The following is a 22367-nucleotide window of genomic DNA, read 5'->3' as shown; positions in this document are numbered from 1 at the left end:
TTACCACAAGTCGAAACGGATGATGATGAAAATTAATCATGTCATTTTTGATATACAATTCAATATTTTCTCGAGAAGCATGCTTCGCTGGGGGCCATAATTCACCATTAATCCTGAACCTTCAACATTTTGATTTCACCGGTCATATTTTATTTGTACTCCCAACCTCAACAACTAATGCTTCCACGAAATGGAGTGAAATGTCCCACCTCTTTGCAGAGATGTAATCATAAAATGGTTGCCAGGTGAAAGGAGGGTGGGTGGGATCAAAAGCCTGATTAAAGAGGTGCAACATGCGGAGCATTTAAGAGCACGAAAGCCAGGGCACGGAGTCCAGGTGGTTGAAAGCACAAACACGAGTGGGGGTGAATGAGGTCGGGGGCGGTCAGAGGAACAGAATTCTGGTGTTGCAGGGCTGGTGGAGGTTACAGATGTAACATCATAAAGTGATTTTAAGAATGAGGGCGATAATTTAAAGTTTGAAGCACTGGATCGTATATAGGTCAGCAGGCACAAGTATGAAGGGTGAGTAGAACCTGGTGCAGGGTATTTATACAGGCAGCAGAATTTTGAACAAAGACAAGTTTATAGAGACAATAGAGGTGGAGTGGCTAGGAGGGCCCTGGAGGTTACAACAATATAGTGATGTCAGTGGTAGATGGGCAGGGCAGAGGGGGAAGCAAATGATGCTTCCAAGGTTGGGATGATGCAGAGTTTTTTTTAACTCTTTCATGGCATGTGGGAATCACTGGCTGGGCTGCATTTGTGGCTTGCGAGGCCCTTTGAGAGGGCAGTTAAGAGTCAACCACACTGCTGTGGATCTGGAGTCAAATGTAGGCCAGACCAGGTAAGGATGGCAGGTTTTTTTCCCGAAAGGACATTAGTGAACCAGATGGGTTGTGAAAATCAACAACAGTTTCCTGGTCATTTGACTTTTACTTCCAGATTTTTATTGAAATTCCACCTTCTGCCATGGTGGGATTCAAACCTAGATCCCCAGAGAAGTACCCTGGGTTTACCAGTCCAGTGATAATACCACTCCGCCTCCACCGTCCCAATAGGTGATTAGAAGTTTGAATTAAGATCAGAGATGGCACCAGGAAAGAGTCTGACTGAGCCATGCAGTGTACAGAAAAAGAGATATGAGCCATGATTTGTAGTGGGATGGGGGTAATGTTGCTAGCGAAAAAGAATAATTTCAGTGTTAACTGTACAAAGTGCGACTCATTCAAGAATATGCAGAAAATGAAGTATTGCGAAAACAAAAAGCAGCGGTGGTGATCTAGGTTTGAATCCCACCATGGCAGAAGGTGGAATTTCAATTAAAATCTGGAATTAAAAGTCTAATGACCAAGAAATTGTTGTTGATTTTCACAACAACCCATCTGGTTCACTAATGTCCTTTCGGGAAACAAACCTGCCGTCCTTACCAAAATACAGCGGTGGAGGAGCAGCGAGTAGAGCTGATGCCAATGTCTGTAGATTATGGTAGAAAAAAGCAGCGCGTAGTTGGTTAAGATGGGGGTGATGTGGGAATAAGAAAAATCATTGCTGAAGATGCTCCGGTTACAATCAAATCAGAGAATGCCGCACATTACTTCAATTAAGGCATTTTTATGACAGAGAGTGGGGTGGATTGGAGAGATTCACCAAAAGAATTGCAAGAGAGGCAGACATCAGTGTCAGGAGACAGCTCCCACAAAGACTTAAGAAAGAGAAGCTGGAGATGAGATGGCTTGCAAGGACAGAGAAGTCGAGAGCGGATTTTTTTTGATGAGGTTGATGATGGCCCTTTTCAAAAGGAAAATGATAACACCTGAATAAAGGTGCCATTTGTAACAGTCAGTTAACACCGCTGCCGGGAAGAGAAGCTGGTGACTGGTAGAATGATGGGGAGGGGACCAAAGGAGCAAGAGACAGGTTGCAATGGGCAAGATGAACACAAGAGATCATGGAGCAGGAAGTACAACAAAATTTAGAGATAGACATGAGTTCAGGACCACAGTGGGGGAGGTTTAGCTTGGTGGGCAAGGAGGAGGATGAAGCAGCAGAGGCAGCTAAATAGATGAATGGTATGACTTTGGTTCCATATCCAGTCAACCTGCCAGCTTCAGTGTCATTAACGTAAAGTTCCAGCCTTACGATATTTGGATACTTGCACTACCCAGATTCTAATAAATATCTACCACCAGAATAGTGCCAGATGCTTAGACTCAACAGGTAACTCCTCTGTTCAGCACTGAAAAAGGATTTACTTGCAGGACACACATTGTGGGATACATTTTCCCAATTTATTTGCATACACCTGAGATTCAGAGGGATCTGGGTGTCCTAGTGCATGATTCACAAGAGGCTAATATACAGGTACAGCAAGTAATTAGGAAAGCTAATAGAATGGTTATTGCAAGAGGAATTGAATAAACAAGTCGTGAGTTTATGCTTCAGTTGTGCAGGACACTGGGAACAGCATGGGTGCGATTCACCGATCGCGGGACTAAGTGTCCACGCCGTCGCATTTCACGACAGCGCGAAACGGGCGAGGGCAGTAGCGATTCTGGCCCGAATGGCACTGGAGCGGTTCATGCCGCTCCAGCCTTAGATCCTGGCGTGGACTGGGGGCAGCGCCAACCCGTGCATGTGCAGTGGCGAAACGCCAATCGACGCATGCGCAGTAGACTCACGGAAGCGCAACAAAGTAGGGGGGGGGGGAAAGAGGCCGGCCTGCCAATCGGTGAGTCCCGATCGTGGGCCAGACCCCATCGGAGGGCCCCCCCTGGTGAAGGAGCGCTTTTCCCCAGCCCCACAGGCCGCCCCCGACCCTTTGTGCAGAGTTCCTGCCGGCAGCTGCCAGGTGTGAACAGCGCCGGTGGGTCTCTGCCATTTCCACGCGGCCGCTCGGCCCGTCAAGGCCGGAGAATCGGCGGCCCGACTGCGGACAGCAGCCCGCGACCGGCGCCACGCCAAACGCGCCAGCACAAATTGTCCGCTCCTCGGAGATTCACCTGCCGGCGACGGACCGGCGCCGTGGGAAAAAATGCCCGAACGGCGATTCTCCCGTATCCCATATCTGGAGTAGTGTATAGCATTGGTCTCCTTATTTAAGGATGTAAATGTGCTAGAAATGCCCACGATGTTGTGCCGAACTTTTGTCCTAGGTTAATCATAGAATTTTGGACAATTTTTCATGGCCCATCCACCCAACCTGCTCATCTTTGGATTGTGGGAGGAAACCGGAGTACCCGGAGGAAACCCACGCACACACGTGGAGGATGTGCAGACTCCACAAAGACAGTGACCCAAGTCAAAATCGAACTTGGGACCCTGGAGCTGTGAAGCAATTGTGCTATCCACAATGCTACCGTGCTGCCCTTAAGAAGTTAACCTACACTCCATTATTCTACCCTAATCCATGTACCTATCCAATAGCCGCTTGAAGGTCCCTAAAGTTTCCGACTCAACTACTTCCACAGGCAGTGCATTCCATGCCCCCACTACTCTCTGGGTAAAGAACCTACCTCTGACATCCCCTCTATATCTTCCACCATTTATCTAAAATTTATGTCCCCTTGTAATGGTGTGTTCCACCCGGGGAAAAAGTCTCTGACTGTCTACTCTATCTATTCCCCTAATCATCTTATAAACCTCTATCAAGTCGCCCCTCATCCTTCTCCGTTCTAATGAGAAAAGGCCTAGCACCCTCAACCTTTACTCGTAAGACCTACTCTCCATTCCAGGCAACATCCTGGTAAATCTCCTTTGCACCTTTTCCAAAGCTTCCACATCCTTCCTAAAATGAGGCGACCAGAACTGCACACAGTACTCCAAATGTGGCCTGACCAAGGTTTTGTACAGCTGCATCATCACCTCACGGCTCTTAAATTCAATCCCTCTGCTAATGAACGCTAGCACACCATAGGCCTTCTTCACAGCTCTATCCACTTGAGTGGCAACTTTCAAAGATCTATGAACATAGACCCCAAGATCTCTCTGCTCCTCCACATTGCCAAGAACCCTACCGTTAACCCTGTATTCCGCATTCATATTTGTCCTTCCAAAATGGACAACCTCACACTTGTCAGGGTTAAACTCCATCTGCCACTTCTCAGCCCAGCTCTGCATGCTATCTATGTCTCTTTGAAGCCGACAACAGCCCTCCTCACTATCCACAACTCCACCAATCTTCGTATCATCTGCAAATTTACTGACCCACCCTTCAACTCCCTCATCCAAGTCGTTAATGAAAACTAATACCAGGAATGGCCGGTTGTCTTATGAGGAAAGGCTGGACAGGTTAGGCATGTATCCACTGAAGTTTTAAGAGTAAGAGGCAACTTGATCGAAACTTTTTAAGATCCTGAGGGGTCGTGACAGGGTGGATGTTGAGAGGATGTTTCTTCTTGTGGGAAAATCTAGAACTAGGGGGTTACTGTTTAAAAATAAGGGTTCCCCGATTTAAGACAGCGATAAGGAGATTTATTTTCTCTGAGGGTAGTGTGTCTTTGTAAATCCCTGTCCTCAAAAGGTGCTGGGAGCAGAGTCTTTGAATATTTTTTAAGACAGAGGCAAATAGGTTCTTGATAAACAAGAAGATTTTTGATAAACAAGAGGATTATCAGGAGTAAGCAGGAGGGTTCTGTCAGATCAGTCATTAAATTGCTAAGAAGGCTCAAGGGGCCAAGTGGCCTACTCCTGTTCCTAATTTGTATGTTCCTATGAGCTCATCTGCAAGTGGGCTGATATATCCACTATCAGCCGCTCAAACACTGAGAAATGGGATACAAAAAGATAGATGCTGAAAAAACCCAGCAGGTCAGGCAGCATAGAAACATTTTAATGTTTCGAGTCAAATATGACTCTTCTTTGGAACTGAAGAGAGATAATAATGGGTTTTATGCTGTTGAAAAGGGGAAATGGAGGTGACATGATACAGAGTTGGTAATGCCTGAACATCTTTCTGTGGCCCAACTCAGATCCTGCGAGTGGCAGAAAGTTTATGATAGAATCAATTTGATATCAGCACCAATGTCAGCATCAGTGACTCAAACCAAAACCTGAACCCAAACCACTTTAACCCTCCCTCCACATCACCCAAGAGCTCTTTCTTCAAAACAATTTTGCAACATCTGCTCTTGGCACTCGACAGCCCACACTCAATTTCACACTCAAAAGAATCCAATTCACCCTGCCATACATCCTGCAGTAGAACATTTACCTAATTCCATCATAGCTTGCCTCAATCTCGATCTTCTCCTTTAAAATATGAATCAGGAAGGTTGGCAATCAGAGCCACAGTCCCTCAGCTTTGACGCAAAGCTCAGCTTCATAAAATATGGACCCAGCTTAAACAAATATCCCACGCCCAGCCCGTGCAGACAAACAAATGCAGTCTTAACTCCGAACCCATTGCCATTTCACACACTTCACCCTACACACGACTCTCACCACCAGCTCCAGCCTGCACATTCAATCCAGACCTGCTTCACACACATGTTCTAGCTTCATTGTTGGCTGATGTGGAAAGCTACAGGAATCCACTAATATTTTATGAAAAAAATCTGAACATTGGAGGTATCACATTACTTTAGAAATAATGGGCGGGATTCTCCAGCGGCGGGATGCTCCGTTTTGCCGGCGCCTGGAGGTTTCCTGACGACGTGGGGCTGCCCCACAATGGAAAAGCCTATCAACCGACTGGCGTAACGGAGCAACCCGCCAGCGTGGCGAGGCAGAAATGTGGCACGACAGGGAGGAGCATCCCGCCCAATATATATTTTGACACTAAATTTCTAATCTCGGCAATTGATTTCTGTTCTCCCCAACAGAAATAGAAACCCCAAGAGGGAATATGATGGTGTAGTGGTAAACCAGAATTCCAGGCTAACATGGGTTCAAAATTCCACCCAGGTTACAGGTGGAATTTTAAATTCCAAATTAATAAATCTGGAACTGAAGGCTTGACTCAGATTCGCAGCACCATTCCTATCGTTGATTGTTGAAAATCCCATTTGGTTTGCAAAAAGGGAACAGAAACAAGAGTGGAACATTGAGCCTCCTCTGCCACTCAATGTAACCATAGCTGATCCGCTATCTCAATGTCATATTCCCGCTCCCGGACCAGCCTCCCCGAACAGGCGGCGGAATGTGGCGACTAGGGGCTTTTCACAGTAACTTCATTGAAGCCTACTTGTGACAATAAGCGATTATTATTATTATAATACCCCTTGATACCTTTAGTGTCCAGAAGTGTCTTTCTTTCTTAAATACATTCAGTGACTTGGCGTCCATAGCCTTATGTTTTAGAAAATTCCACAGGTTTACCACATGCAAAGAAGTTTCTCCTCATCCTAAATGGTCTACCCCGTATCCTGGGAGTGAGACCCTGCAGCTAGAGGGACATCATCCCTGCATCCAGTTTGTTCATCCCCGTCAGAATTATAGACGTTTCAATGAGATCCCCTCTCACTCTGCTAAACTCCAGTGAATACAGGCCCAGTTGACCTAATCTCTCTTCATATGACAATCCTGCCATCCCAGGTTTCAATCTGGTGAACCTTTGCTGCACACCATCTGTGGCAAGGCAAGTATATTTTTTCTCGAGTAAGGAGACAAAAGCTGCACACAATACTCCAGCTGTGATCTGACCAAGAAGCTGTTTTTAAAATCTAATTGTGCGTGTTCTCAAACTTTTGTATCTTCTGCCCGATGGAAGAGGTTGGAAGAGAGAACAACCCGGGTGGGAGGGGTCTTTGATTATGCTGCCCACTTTCCCAAGGCAGCAGAAGATGTAGGCAGAGTCAATGGATGGGAGACGTGCTAGGCTGATGGACTGGGCTGTGTTCATGACCCACTGAAGTTTTTTTTCAGTCTTGTGTTGAGCAATTGCTGTACCAAGCTGTGATGCAGCCAGATAGGTTGCTTTCTATGGTACTTCTATGGAAATTGGTAAGAGTCATTGTGGGCATGCTGAATTTCCTTAAATTCCTGAGGGAGTATTGGTGCTTATGTGCTTTCTTGGTCATAGCATCGACGTAGGTGGACAAGGACAGTTTGTTGATGATGTTTACACCTAAAAATTTGAAGCTGTCAAACATCTCCAGCTTGGCACCATTGATATAAAATGCAAAAAAATGAAAATCGCTTATTGTCACAAGTAGGCTTCAAATTAAGTTACTGTGAAAAGCCCCTAGTCGCCACATTCCGGCACCTGCCGGAGGTTGGTACGGGAATTGAACCCAGGCTGCTGGCCTGCATTGGTCTGCTTTAAAAGTGACCTATTTAGCCCTGTGCTAAACCAGCCCCAAACCAGATATAGACAGGGGTATGGACGACACTTCGCTTCCTGAAGTTAATGACCAGCTCCTTTGTTTTGCTGACATTGAGTGAGAGATTGTTGTCAGTGCACCATGCCATTAAGTTCTCTATCTCCCTCCTGTACTCTGACTCATCATTGTTCGAGATCTGACCCACTATGGTTGTGTCATCAGCAAACTTGTAGATGGAGTTGGAGCCAAATTTTGCCAAAAAGTCATGTGTGTACAGGGAGTATAGTAGGGGGCTCAGTATGTAGCATTGCGGGGCTATCCCTTTGTACATCAATATTTCCCAATCTATCACTATTTAATTAATACGCCACCATTCTGCTTTTCCAACCAAAATATCACAACTGCATGACTACCCAAAGATTCAAGCTGGAGGAACCACATGCAGCACAACAGTAATCTACTGCATCAAAAAATTTTTTTAATGAAAGACATGCCCCATAGCACAAGACAGCACCAAAGTTGATAAGGGTGATACCGGGCAGTAGATGGTGATTAAGTGAAGCCAAGCCCAGCATTTAAAAATCATTCAGATTGTAGGAATGGCTCTGCACATTCAAAATTTTCAGTCATAATTACATTCAGCACATCTCAATTTCAACAAAATATGAGTATTGAAGGAATAGCTGCAACTTCTACCCACTAGACAATAAAATACAATAGCTTTTTGCTGCCAACAACTTAAAATAAAACATTCAGCAGCATTCAAGATGTAAGAGCACTATTTATCACATGAAGTTCTGTGACAGCAGTTTTATAACTGGTCATCGATACCGCTCCCAAATTAGACTGGGGCAAACTATCAATTCCGTCACATCTAAAATTTGCCAAAGGCAAGCATGCATCTGCTCTTACGGACATGTTCAAATGTTCTCTCATGTGTAAATCATAGAATCTACAGTGAAGGAGGCCATTCAGCCCATCGAGTCTGCACCAACCTTTGGAAAGAGCTCCCAACTTAAGCCCACGCCTCCACCCTATCCCCGTAACCCTGCAATTCCTCCTAACCTTTTTGGACACTAAGGGGCAATTTAGCATGGCCAATCCACCTAACCGGCACATCTTTGGATTGTGGGAGGAAACCGGAGCACCCTGAGGAAATCCACACAGACGTGAGGAGAACGTGCAGACTTCGCACAGACAGTGGCCCAAGCCGAGAATCGAACCTGGGACCCTGGAGCTGTGAAGCAAGAGTGCTAACCACAGTGCGACCATGCCACTCACTTTTTGCAAAGGCAAATAAATGGTTCAAAATTACAATGCAATCAGAAAATAAACTGGAACAAAGCTTTGTAAAGGCCTCCCTCACAGCAGGAGGTGGTGTCAACAAAAGCTGACACTTATTGCCTCAGTTGAACCATATGGGTCTGCCACAGACGTGGGAAAACACTGCTGGTTGAATAAACACCGACCTTGTTTGAGCCGAAAAAGTCTCCTTTCGAGCCTGTCCCATTCATTTAGGTGCAGAATCCGAACTTGCTTAGCCTGTCGCTCCATCCTTCAAAGCGGTGTTTTAAAGTACGCGACTCTCCCCTGCAGAAAGTAAAAAAGGTTCAGTCTCCCGAGAGGAGTGCACACAAACGGGACAGTGCCAGCCAGTGCACCTTTATTTCCTCACCACCTACTACATGTTAATGTTATCAACACCGGCTGACAAGGAGACGAGCAGCAGCAGCAGCAGCACTGAACCGCAGGAAGACCGCCGCCGAGATGAGCCGAAGAGTACCGGGCTACGGACCAAGCGCTGGCATTGCAATAGATTGGTGCTTGATGGCCAGCACAGACACGATGGGCCGAAGGGCGACTCTAACCCCTCCACAAACTGCAACCACGACCTTAAATTCCTCCCACAAGGTGTCCACACACAAGTAGGCAAGAGAACAGTTAGATGACAACATAGCCAGACGGGGTTAATTCAGAAATATCTAATCACTGATGCAAGCGCCGTAGGTAACAATGCTCCGATCATCATCACTCCAGCCGCTCGCTGCAACCTGAGCCGCTGTCAGCGCCGGCCGTGTGGGAGCTCAGTTCCGGGCCTCAGCCCGGCGTCAGGCTGCTCACCTTCCCGGGCAAGGCCGGTGCTCACCTTCCTGTTACTCCCTTCCCTCTGGATACTGCTCCCCCTCTTCGCTGCGGCAGATCAGCGAGTAACGGCCCGCCGCAGCCGCCGCCCACCTCAAGGTCACCGACAGCTGGGCCGGGAGCAGCCACCGACCCCGCCCCCCCAGTCCGAGTCCCCGCCCCCCCAGTCCGAGACCCCGCCCCCCCGTCCGAGTCCCCGCCCCCCCCGATCCGAGTCCCCGCCCCCCCATCCGAGTCCCCGCCCCCCCATCCGAGTCCCCGCCCCCCGATCCGAGACACCGCCCCCCGATCCGAGACACCGCCCCCCGACCAGTGAACCGCACCCGATCCGAGACCCCGCTCCCGAAAGCCCGCCCCCAGTCGGAGACGCCGACCTCCGATCCGAGACCCCGCCCCTCCGATCCGAGTCCCCGCCCCCACGCTCCGAGACCCCGCCCCTCCGATCCAAAACCCCGCCCCCCAGTCCGGCCGTTCCCCGAGACCCCGCCCCCCCGGCCCGAGACCCCGCCCCCCCGGCCCGAAACCCCCGCCCCCGATCCGAGACCCACCCCCGACCGCAAACTGAAACCCCGAAACTCCGCCCCCACCCCCACCCCCACCCCCACCCCCACCCCGGGCTCCCCACCCCCGAGGTCGCGCCCCGGGACGCCCTGGCTCCGCCCCTTCTCGAGGCCCCGCATATACCCGGCCCCTCCCTCGAGACCCTTCGCCCATCTCATCTCCCCAGAGACCCCGTCCCTCATCAGGGAGACCCCGCCCCTCATCAGGGAGACCCCGTCCCTCATCAGGACCCCCCCGGCCCCCGCCGAGACCCTGCCCATACCATGGAGACCGCCTCCACACTAAACCGCTTTCTCGTCATCGCTCGATCGCGTCGGGACCCTTAAGGCTGACTGTAAACCTTCGGAGAGCAAGACGCCTCCTTAGCAACAGGAAGGGGAGCGATATCACGATGCCAGGCGGGGAGGGGTTCGTGCTCTCAGGGAGACGCTGACATCTTTGGTACTCACTGCACTGTCAGGAAATAACAGCACCACTCGGCCCCGCAGCGGCCGCCATCTTTGTGAGGGGCACAAGGGGCTCCTCCCCGCAACGGCCGCCATCTTTGTGAGGGGCACAAGGGTGTTTCCCCACCCCGGCCTGACTGTGCCCCTGTCGCGGGCCAAACCCTCAGTGCATTAATGCTTCACCATCCACTCTTGTTGCTCTGACCAATGTACTCAGCGATCTCCATTGCCTACATTTTGACATCTCTGAAGCCAAATGCTGTATTTTTAAATCAGTTCCCCCCCCTCTCTGCCAGTGCCTCAATCTACTGTGATGTCACTGGTATAACATCTGGCAAGTCAGCCTCAGTTGGTGAAGGTCAAATTGACCTGAGACCTTTATTCTGCAGCAAATGGCATTGTTACCGATTATTTAACCCAACCAGTCTGTTAGTTTATTCTCCATGCATGCAAACACCATATGCTAAGCCCCAAGTCCTCAACCTGTTCCCATGTCACTTCAATCACCAATTCATTCTGCTCCCACCTCTGCTTCAATCGGAAACTCCAGTCGTGCATTCCACAACCTCAAAACTGTAAACAGGGTTCTTCATGTTCCAAAATTCTTACACTTAATTGTCTTCCAAATAACATAGAAATCTACACAGAAACACAAAATTCAGCCCAACCAATCCACACCTGTGCTTATACCCCACATGAGCCTGCCCCCAGTTACATTACCTGGTCCACTGTTCATCTTGATTTTTATCATGATTTTGATTTTGCATGGACACCTATACCGTTGACGAGTTGCTTCACAGGAAATCCGGGCCATATTTCTCGTGCAGTGCTAACATTCTGTTTGGTGGTGCTATACCTGATACCTGAATAGATAGGATAGATGCGGGCAGGTTGTTTCCACTGGCGGGTGAAAGCAGAACTAGGGGGCATAGCCTCAAAATAAGGGGAAGTAGATTTAGGACTGAGTTTAGGAGGAACTTCTTCACCCAAAGGGTTGTGAATCTATGGAATTCCTTGCCCAGTGAAGCAGTAGAGGCACCTTCATTAAATGTTTTTAAAATAAAGATAGATAGTTTTTTTAAGTATAAAAGGATTAAGGGTTATGGTGTTCAGGCCGGAAAGTGGAGCTGAGTCCACAAAAGATCAGCCATGATCTCATTGAATGGCGGAGCAAGCTCAAGGGGCCAGATGGCCTACTCCTGCTCCTAGTTCTTATAACTTCTGGCATGTGACAATAATAAATCAAATCAAATCAAAATGTTTCACAGGAAATGCATGGATACATATGAAAGAAGGTCATTTCAAGAGATCTAGGTGACAGACTGATTACAACTAGCAATCCCTTGCTTGCTTTCACACCTAACAAGGTGGAGCTGAATCACTTCTGGCATGCTGCACACTAGCTTCTGTGGTTCTATGACAATATATCTTGGGATTTAGCTTCTATAGTCCCTACCTTTGCTGCCCTTGTCAGATTATTGAATATTTTGCATCATAGATCATAGAATTTGCAGTGCAGAAGGCGGCCATTCAGCCCATCGAGTCTGCACTGGCCCTTGGAAAGAGCACCCCATTTAAGGCCACGCCTTCACCCTATCTTTGTAACCCAGTAACCCCACCCAGCCTTTTTGGACATTAAGGGCAATTTAGCATGGCCAATCCATCTAACCTGCATATCTTTGGACTGTGGGAAGCAACTGGAGCACCCGGAGGAAACTCACGCAGACATGGGGAGAATGTGCAGATTCCGCACAGACAGTGACCCAAGCTGGGAATCGAACCTGGGTCCTTGGAGCAGTGAAGCTACTATGCTGCCCCGTGGCAGGGCTTTCCCGCAGATCAGAGATGTTTCACATGTCACGACACCCTGGGTGAGTACACGGTCAATTCCAGCTCCAACTGACACGGAATCGCAATGCGGTTGAAACTAATTTTTATTTTTAAAATATTTGAGGTCTTCGGCTGCTTAATAACTACAGTCACCAGGTTTGTAAATTTAAACTTATTGCCGAAATACAACTGGTTAACTACTATCTAATCTCTAATCCCTTCTTTTAACTCACCCCACCCTCTCCATCACACACAGACAAACAAACACAGAGGGGAAAGAGGGGCGTATAATAATGAAAAGATAAGAGTCTTTGTTTCACATTAATGTCTTCCAGTTAATTTCTTTCATCAGTCTAGGTTTTCAGGTGGATGTTACCTTTTCTTTCAGCTTGTAAGGGTTTCACCATATACTCACAGAAATAGCAGATGACCAGCATTTGCGAGTCAGAGAGACAGCTTTCAGGGTGAGAAGCTTCTGCCTTCAGGCAGTAGGCAGCAGTGATAGAGAGCTGAGAAGCTTCTGCCTTCACAGAGTAGGTAGCAAGGTAGAGATAGAGAGCTGCTTCCACCTTTAGGATCCAGTGGCTTCTCCTGGGTTCTCTCCAAAACCCCCCCACCTGAAAGCAACCAATTACTGTCCATTGCCGGGCAGAATACTGTCCCTGTCCAAGCCTTTGACCACCAGCCAAATAATCAAAACAAACCTCTCCAATCTCTTGGGCACAATAAAGTCTGGGTTCTTCTCCCCAAAATACAAAACTTTATACAAGAGTGTACTATCTTGACACATTCAGTTCCTTACTTCCTCTGTCCAACTTAAAGGTATGTCTCCATAAATGATCCATGGACTAAAACAATAAAGACAAAATAAGAACTAAGGGAATCAACAGGAATTGCCCTTACACACATCCATTCAATATAAGGAATAGTAGTAGCCCATTTAGCCCCTTTTGTGACAACAAGTGATTATTATTATTATGATTATTGAGTCTGTTCCACCATTCAATGAGAAATCATAACTCATTAGCACATATCTGCCTTTTCTTAATGTCTTTGGGGAACAAAAATCTATCAATGTCAGATATAAAAGTAACAATTGATCGGGCATCAATTGCTGTTAAAGAGAGTTCCAAACTTCTATCACTCTTTGTCTGTAGGAGACTGTGCCCCATAGTACAAGACACCCCAACTAGTAAAATAGTTTATCTCTATCTACTCTATCTGTTATTTTTTAATTCATTAATGGGATGCGTGTGTGCTGCCGTCCATGTGGTGTAGCTACATTGGTGTTATTAGGAAAAGAATTGCAGGTTTTGATCCAATGATGGTGATGGAATTGTGATATTGGTCCAGGTCAGGATGGCTGCCAGGAGGTGATATTTCCATGTGTCTGCTGCCTTTGTTCTTCTAGGTACTGGAAATCAAAGTTTTGAAAGGTGCTGTTGTAGGGGAGTGCATCTTGTAGACTGTACACACGACTGCCACTTTGAACCAGTGGTTGAAGGAGTGAATAATGTTCAAGGTACAGGATGGGATGCTGATCAAGAAGTTTGCTTTTCCCTAGATGGTGTCAAGCTTGTTGATTGTTGCTGGTACTGCACTTACCCAGGAAAGTAGGGATCATTCCATCATACTTCTGACCTGTGCCTTGTAAATGGACAGACTTTGGGAGTTGAGTTATTTACGCTAGAATTCTTAACTTTTAACCTGCTCCTGTAGCCACAGTATTTACATGGCTGGTTGAATTACGTATCTGGTCAAATGTAACATCCAGGATGGTGACGGTGGGGATATTGCGTGATGGTAAAAGATTCAATGTCAAGGAAAATAGTTAGATTCTCTCTTGTTACAGATGGTCCTTACCTGGCATTTATCTGGCTTGAATATTAATTAATACTTATCAGCCCAGCCTGATTGTTGTCCAGGTGGATGAGGAACTTTGGTCAAGTGGATATATTGGAGAAGCTGGGGCAGTTGTCCTTGGAGAAGAGAAGGTTGAGAAGACATTTGAAAGAGTTATTCAAAATCATGAGGTGTCTGTATGAAAGCATCAAGAGCCAGAGGACACCAATTCTAGGTGATTGGCAAAATAAACAGTAGCATTAGATTCTGGAATGTACTGCCTGCAGGTGTGGTAGAGAGACTTCATTATGGCTTTCAAAAGAGACATGGAATATTTTCTGAAGAGGAAATATTTCCAGGGTAAGGGGAAAAGCAGGGGAATGATTTTTAAAAATCATTTTACCCAGTTATTCTTTCCATTTAAGGAGCAATTTAACGTGGCCAATTCACCTATCCTGCACATCTTTGGGTTGTGGGGGCGAAACCCACGCAGACACGGGGAGAATGTGCAAACTCCTCAAGGATAGTGTTCCAGAGCCAGGATTCAAACCTGGGTCCTCAGTGCCGTAGGCAGCAATGCTAACCACAGTGCCACCATGCTGCTCTAGAAGGGGAATGATACCAGGTGAGTTGTGCTTTCAAAAAACCAGCTCAGTCATAATGGGCTGAATGATCTCCTTTCATGTTGTAACCATTCCATGATTCTACATGTGGGCACGGTCTGCTTCAGTATCTGATGAGTCGTGAATGGTGCTGAACATTGTGCAATCATCAGCTAACATCCCCACTTCTGTCTTTCTGATGGAGGGAAGGTCATTGATGAATCAGCTGATAATGGTTAGACCTAAAGTACCTTGAGGAACTCCTGTTGTGATGTGCTGGACTGAGATGATTAGCCTCTAGAATCTAGCCAGATGCTAGCACCAGCATCTTCCTTTGTGCCAGGTTTGTCTAACTAGCAGAGAGATTTCCCCCTCGTTCTAACTGATTTCAATTTTGCTGTGACTCCTTGATGCCAGATCTGATCAAATGTTGCCTTGATGTCAAGCGCAGTTACTCTCACCTCACGTCTTGAATTGAGATATTTTACACATCTTTGGACCAAGGCTCTGATGATTTCTGGAGCAAAGTGGCTCTGGCAGAACCAAAACTGAGCAAGTTATTATGATTATATGAGTAGGAGCAGGAGTAGGCCATTTTGCCCCGCCATTCAGTGAGATAATGGCTGATCTGATTGTGGCCTCAACTCCACATTTTCTATCCCTGATATCCTTTGACTCCCTTGTTAGTCCAGAATCTATGTATCTCTGCCTTTAAAAATATTCAATGACCCTGCCTCCACCGTTCTCCAGAGGAGATAGTTCTAGAGACTCAGGTCCCCCTAAGAAAAAAAAATCTCATCTCCATCTTAAATGGGAAACTCCTCATTTTTAAACTGTGTCTCCTAGTTCTAGCCTCACCAACAAGGGGTAATATCCTTTCAGCATCCACCCTGTCAAGTCCCCTAAGGATCTTATATGTTTCAATAAGATCACCTCCCGATCTTTTGAACTCCAATGATGCAGGCCCAGCCTGTCCAACCTTCCCTCATAAGGTGACACACCACCCATACCAGGTATCAGTCAAGTTAACCATCTCTGAACAGCTTCTAACCCTTTATATCCTTTCTTAAAAAAGGAGACCAAAGTTGTACCTTGTATGCGGTCTCACCAATGTCCAATACAATTGTAGCACTTCCCTTATAATAAACAACAACATTCCATTTGCTTCCTAATCACTTTCTGACCCTGTGTACTAATATTTTGTGATTCATAGAGCAGGACACCCAGATCGCTCTGTACCTCAGTGTTCTACATGCTCTCCCCATTTAAATAATATGCTGCTATTCTATTTTCCTGCCAAAGTGGCCAAGTTCACATTTTCCCATATTATACTCCATTTGCCAAAGTTTTGCCCACTCAGTTAACCTATCCATAGCCGTTTGCATATGCCCTCTTCACAACTTACTATCCTACCTATCAATCATTGTGTTGCTAGGTAATGCTTCTTGATAGCCCATAGTATCCCATCTAATATCTTGAAATTTTTGGCCAAAGCACCCCTTCACCTTCTAAATTCTAAGCAATATGATCCTAGTTTATGTGATCTCTCCTTGTAACATAACCTTTGGAGTCTCGCTATCATTCTGGTAAATCTATGCTGAGCTCGTTCCAAAAATCAATGTACGCTTCCAAAGGTGTGGTGCCCAAAACTGCTTCCAGATGTGGTCAAAGCTCCTTGTATTCTAGATGTAATAGTCAGCATTCCAAAAAACCTTTTTGATAATTTTCCATACCTGTTCATTACAGGGTGACAAAATGGCTGCAGCACAGAAGGAGGCCATTCGGTCCATAATGGCATTCCAAAGGATCAATTCACCAAGTACCATTCCCCCCCCTGCTCTTTGCACCTTTGCCTGTTTTGCCTTTTCTGCTAATAATCCTATTCCCTCTTGAAAGTCAAGATTGAACCTGCCTCCACCACACCCTCAGGCAGTGGATCCAGATCCTAACCACTTGCTGCATGAAAAAGATTTTCCTGACTTCCGGTGGCGGCGATGAGCAGTTAAGCCGCACATTCGGCGGCTTCCGCGGAGATCGGACTTTGGGGCTCTTTTCAGGGCCCCCAACGGAGCTGTAGTGGCAAACCCCAACGGGGGAAGAGGGCAGCAGTCGACCCCAACGGTCCCATGGTCCGGACCAGGAGCGGGGCAGAGAAAAAGCCGAAGAAAGCACCTCTGGAAAAACGGGGGCAGGAAGATAAAATGGCGGCCGGCGGAGACCTCGAGGAGCTGAGGAGGTGGCTCCAGGAGCAGCAGGCAACTATGCTGCGCTGCTTCCAGGAGCTGAAGTTGGAGCTGCTGGAGTCCCTGAAGGTAACTAGCAGGGAACTGATGGAGACGCAGACAGCCCAGGGGGCTGCGATCCAGGAGCTGCAGCAGCAGGCCTCCGAAAGGGAGGACGAGGTCGAGGCCGTGGCGGGAAAGGTGGAGATGCACGAGGCGCTCCATAAAAGATGGCAGGTGCGGTTCGAGGAGCTGGATAACCGGTCGAGGAGGAAGAATTTGCGGATCCTGGGCCTCATCGAGGGGTCGGACCTAGCGGCCTAGGTGGTGATTATGTTAAACTCGCTGATGGGGGCTGGGTCCTTCCAGGGGCCCCTGGAGTTGGAGGGGGACCACAGAATTCTGGCTAGGAGGCCCAAGCCGAATGAGCCGCCGCGGGCGGTGTTGGTGAGGTTTCATCGGTTCGTGGATCGTGAGTGTGTGCTCCGGTGGGCCAAGAAGGAGTGGAGCAGCAAGTGGGAGAACACGGAGGTGCGGATCTTCCAGGACTGGAGTGCGGAGGTGGCGAGGCGAAGGGCCGGGTTTAACCGGACGAAGGCGGTGCTCCACAGACGGAGTGTGAAGTTCGGCATGTTGCAGCCGGCACGTCTGTGGGTCACCTATAAGGATCGGCACCATTATTTTGAGTCTCCGGAGGAGGCGTGGGCCTTTGTGCAAGCCGAGAAATTGGACTCAAACTGAGGGTCTGCGATGGGGGATGTTGTATTATACTGTATTTACTGTATTTGCATTTGCTTGGTTTAGTGTAAGAAGTGGGTTGGCCTTAGGGTGGGTGGGGTGATGTCGTACTGTTTTTTCTATATGGATTTTTAAGCAGGGATCGGGTGGACGGGTTTGGGCAGAGGGGTAAACGGGGAGTTCAGGGAGCTGGTGGGGGGGGACTGACAATGGGAGTGGCCCTGGAGGAGGCGGGGCCCGGCAGGGCGAAAGCACGGGCTTTCTGCGGGTTTCCCGCGCTGTGAGATGGTGGGGGCGGGGCCGGGGCTGAGAAGCGCGGGTCGTTGCTGGCTGTTTTCCTTTCCCGCGCAAGAGCGGGGGGAGGGGGGACCCGTTGACGGGCACAATGGAGGAGGGGCAGTCCCACGTGGGGAGGAGCCGAAGGTAGGGCGGGAGCCGCCGGGGTCAGCAGAAGTTAGCTGGTTCACGGGAGTGCTGTGGAGGGAGGGGCGCGGCTAGGAGGGGTCCTAGCCTGGGGAGGGATGGGGGGGGGGGGGGGGTACCGGGTTGCTGCTGAAACGGTCAGGAAGGAGCTGGAGGACGCAGGGGGTGCTGGAGGGGGGGAGTTGCCGCCGTGGGAAACTGGCAGAGCGGGGGACGCTGGCCGGGGGTGGGCAAGGGATGGGGTATGGCTAATTGGCAGGGGAGGGGGGCAGGGAGCCCTCGGATCCAGCTGATAACCTGGAATGTGAGGGGGTTGAATGGGCCAGTCAAACGGGCCCGGGTATTTGCGCACCTGAAGGGACTGAAGGCGGATGTGGCCATGCTCCAGGAGACACACCTGAGAGTGGCGGACCAGGTTCGGCTGAGGAAGGGATGGGTGGGCCAAGTATTTCACTCAGGGCTGGATGAGAAGAGTAGAGGGGTGGCGATCCTGGTGGGGAAGAAGGTATCATTTGAGGTGTTAAATGTGGTGGCTGACAGTGGCAGGAGATATGTGATGGTGAGTGGCAAGCTGCAGGGGGAGCGGGTGGTGTTGGTGAATGTTTACGCCCCAAATTGGGACGATGCGGGGTTGATGCGGCGTATGTTGTGCCGCATTCCGGACCTGGAGGTGGGGGGCCTGATCATGGGGGGGGACTTCAACACAGTACTGGATCCCCCATTTGATCGATCCAAGTCCCGGACGGGTAGGAGGCCGGCGGCGGCTAAGGTGCTGAGGGGCTCCATGGACCAGATGGGGGGAGTGGACCCCTGGAGGTTTGCGAGGCCAAGGGCCAGGGAATACTCGTTTTTCTCCCACATACATAAGGCTTACTCGAGGATTGATTTTTTTGCAAGGGGTTGGTGTCGAGGGTGGAGGATGTGGAATACTCCGCTATTGCCATTTCAGATCATGCCCCGCACTGGATGGACCTCGGGCTGGGGGAAGAGAGGGACCAACGTCCGCTCTGGCGCATGGAGGTGGGGTTGCTGGCAGATGAGAAGGTGGCCGAGAGGGTTCGGGGGTGTATCGAGAGGTACCTTGAGGCCAATGATAACAGGGAGGTTCGAGTGGGAACGGTCTGGGAGGCATTGAAGGTGGTGATGAGGGGGGAATTGATCTCCATTCGAACCCATAGGGAGAGGGGTGAACAGAGGGAGAGGGGGAGACTGATAGGGGAGATGGAGCAGGTGGATAGGAGATATGCGGAGGCCCCAGAGGAGGGATTGCTGGGGGAGAGGCGTAGCCTTCAGGCCAGATTTGACCTATTGACTACCAGAAAGGCGGAAGCTCAGTGGAGGAATGCACAGGGGGCGGTGTATGAATACGGGGAGAAGGCGAGCAGGATGCTGGCACACCAGCTCCGAAAGCGGGACGCGGCCAGGGAGATTGGGGGAGTGACGGATAAGGCTGGGAAGGTGGTGCAGAGGGGAGTAGATGTTAATGGGGTCTTCAAAGACTTCTATGGAGAACTGTACCGGTCAGAGCCCCCGGTGGAGGGGGGTGGAATGAGGCGCTTCTTGGACAAGCTGCAATTCCCGAGGGTGGAGGAGGAGCAGGTGGAGGGACTAGGGGCGCCGATCGAGCTGGAGGAGGTGGTCAAAGGGATAGGGAGCATGCGGTCGGGGAAGGCGCCAGGGCCGGACGGGTTTCCGGCGGAATTTTATAAAAGGTATTTGGACCTGTTGGGCCCCCTGTTGGTCCGGACCTTTAACGAGGCAAGGGAGGGGGGGCTTTGCCCCCAACTATGTCACGGGCGCTGATTTCCTTGATCCTGAAGCGGGACAAGGACACTCTGCAGTGCGGATCATATAGGCCGATTTCGCTGCTGAACGCCGATGCTAAGCTGCTGGCAAAGATCCAGGCCACTAGAATAGAGGATTGCGTGCCCGGTGTCATTCATGAGGACCAGACGGGGTTTGTGAAGGGAAGGCAGCTGAATACAAACATACGAAGGCTCCTCAACGTTATTATGATGCCGGCTGTGGAAGGGGAGGCGGAGATAGTGGTGGCATTAGATGCGGAGAAGGCCTTTGATAGGGTTGAGTGGGAGTATTTGTGGGAGGTGTTGGAGAGGTTTGGGTTTGGGGAGGGGTTTATCCGGTGGGTGAGGCTGCTCTACGAGGCCCCGATGGCGAGTGTAGCCACAAATAGGAAGAGGTCGGAGTACTTTCGGCTGTACCGGGGGACGAGACAGGGGTGCCCCCTGTCCCCCTTGCTCTTCGCATTGGCAATTGAGCCCCTGGCCATGGCTTTGAGGGAGTCAGGGAACTGGAGGGGCCTGGTGCGGGGTGGGGAGGAGCATCGAGTGTCACTGTACGCGGACGACCTGTTGCTGTATGTGGCGGACCCGGTGGGGGGGATGCCGGAGGTGATGAGGATTCTTAGTGAATTCGGGGGTTTCTCCGGGTAAAGTTGAACTTGGGCAAGAGTGAGGTGTTTGTGGTACATCCGGGGGATCAAGAGGAGGGGATTGGTAGGCTCCCATTGAAGCAGGCAGGGAAGAGCTTCAGGTTCCTACGGGTCCAGGTGGCGGGGAGCTGGGGGGCCCTGCACAAGCTCAACCTCACAAGGTTGGTGGAGCAGATGGAGGAGGAGTTTAAGAGGTGGGATATGTTACCGCTGTCACTGGCGGGGAGGGTGCAGTCCGTTAAGATGACGGTGCTCCCGAGGTTTTTGTTCCTGTTCCAGTGCCTTCCCATCCGTATCCCGAAGGCCTTTTTTAGGAGGGTCAACAGGAGTATCACGGGATTTGTGTGGGCGCATGGGACTCCGAGGGTTAGAAGAGTGTTCCTGGAACATGGCAGGGATGGGGGGGGGGCTGGCGTTGCCCAACCTCTGTGGGTACTACTGGGCTGCCAACGCAGCGATGGTGCGTAAGTGTGTAATGGACGAGGAGGGGGCAGGATATAAGAGGATGGAGGCGGCATCTTGTGTGGGCACGAGCTTGGAGGCACTAGTAACGGCACCGTTGCCGCTCCCTCCAACGAGGTATACCACGAGCCCGGTGGTGGCGGCTGCCCTCAAAATTTGGGGGCAATGGAGATGGCACGGGGAGAAATGGGGGGGCTCGATGTAGGCCCCGATACGGGGGAACCATCGGTTTGTCCCAGGGAACATTGATGGCGGATTTCTGGGCTGGCACAGGGCAGGGGTTAGGAGGTTGAGGGACCTGTTTGTGGAGGGGAGGTTCGCGAGCTTGGGGGAGTTAGAGGGGAAGTTTGGGCTCCCCCCGGGGAACATGTTTCGGTACATGCAGGTTAGGGCGTTTGCCAGGCGGCAGATGGAGGGGTTCCCCTTGTTGCCCCCACGTGGGGTACGGGACAGAGTGCTCTCGGGGGTGTGGGTTGGAGGAGGGAGGATTTCGGACATATACCGGGTAATGCAGGAGGTAGACGAGGCCTCGGTGGGGGAACTGAAGGGTAAATGGGAAGAGGAGCTGGGTGAGGTGATTGAGGAGGGGACGTGGGCGGATGCCCTGGAGAGAGTGAATTCCTCCTCTACCTGTGCGAGGCTTAGCCTCATACAGTTCAAGGTGCTGCATAGGGCCCACATGACTGGGACGAGGATGAGTAGGTTTTTCGGGGGCGAGGACAGATGTGCTAGGTGCTCGGGGAGCCCAGCGAACCACGCCCATATGTTTTGGGCGTGCCCAGTGTTGGGGGAGTTTTGGAAGGGGGTAGCAAGGACGGTGTCGAGGGTGGTGGGATCCAGGGTCGAGCCAGGCTGGGGACTCGCAATTTTTGGGGTGGCAGTGGAGCCGGGAGTGCAGGAGGCGATAGAGGCCGGTGTTCTGGCCTTTGCGTCCCTAGTAGCCCGGTGGAGGATCTTGCTCCAATGGAAGGATGCGAGGCCCCCAAGCGTGGAGGCCTGGATCAATGACGTGGCGGGGTTCATTAAATTGGAGAGGGTGACATTTGCCCTGAGAGGATCAGTACAAAGGTTTTTCAGGCGGTGGCAGCCTTTCTTGGACTTCCTGGCGGAACGGTAGGGAAATAGGGCGACAGCAGCAGCAAGCCGGGGGAGGGGGGGGGGGGGGGGGGGGGGGGGGGGGGGGGGAGAAGGAAGGGGGGGATTTGGATTGGGGGGAGGGAGAACTGTGTACATGGGTATGTGGGATGTGGCGGGTGCTATCTCTTTCCCTTTTGTTGTTTGGGTGATCTGTTGTTTTTTTCTTTTTCCTTTTGTTTGAAGTTGCTCTTGAAGTTGGGGGCGTATTGTTCTTGGGGTGTTACCGCGGTTGTTTGTTAATAGAGTCA

At 50.1% G+C, this 22367-nt stretch overlaps 2 protein-coding genes across 8 annotated transcripts in view; one reads left to right on the top strand and one right to left on the bottom strand.

The window, feature by feature from the left end:
- Positions 1-10562, bottom strand: part of LOC119964448 (glycogen debranching enzyme-like) — a 140261-nt gene extending 129699 nt beyond the window's left edge. The window contains exons 1-2 of one of the 5 annotated variants that reach the window (XM_038793948.1): positions 10415-10562; positions 8732-8852 (exon numbers count right to left, since the gene is read on the bottom strand). In XM_038793948.1, the coding sequence (XP_038649876.1) occupies positions 8732-8816 (85 nt within the window). In that variant the 5' untranslated portion in view covers positions 8817-8852; positions 10415-10562. Of the gene's footprint in view, positions 1-8731; positions 9354-9383; positions 9551-10227; positions 10373-10414 lie in introns of those variants that run through there. The other 4 variants (XM_038793949.1, XM_038793945.1, XM_038793950.1 and 1 more) reach the window with 4 other exon arrangements.
- A 1588-nt stretch (positions 10563-12150) lies between these two features.
- frrs1b (ferric-chelate reductase 1b) overlaps positions 12151-22367 on the top strand; it is a 133613-nt gene continuing 123396 nt past the window's right edge. The window contains exon 1 of one of the 3 annotated variants that reach the window (XM_038793938.1): positions 12151-12282. In XM_038793938.1, coding sequence (XP_038649866.1) covers positions 12257-12282 — 26 coding nt within the window. In that variant the 5' untranslated portion in view covers positions 12151-12256. The remainder of the gene's footprint in view (positions 12283-22367) is intronic. The other 2 variants (XM_038793937.1, XM_038793940.1) reach the window with 2 other exon arrangements.

This window comes from Scyliorhinus canicula, chromosome 4 (assembly GCF_902713615.1).
Source record: "Scyliorhinus canicula chromosome 4, sScyCan1.1, whole genome shotgun sequence".
In the NCBI taxonomy this organism is placed as follows: Eukaryota; Metazoa; Chordata; class Chondrichthyes; order Carcharhiniformes; family Scyliorhinidae; genus Scyliorhinus; species Scyliorhinus canicula.
The sequence above is the reverse complement of the archived record's forward strand: the minus strand, read 5'-3'. Positions and strand labels throughout refer to the sequence as shown.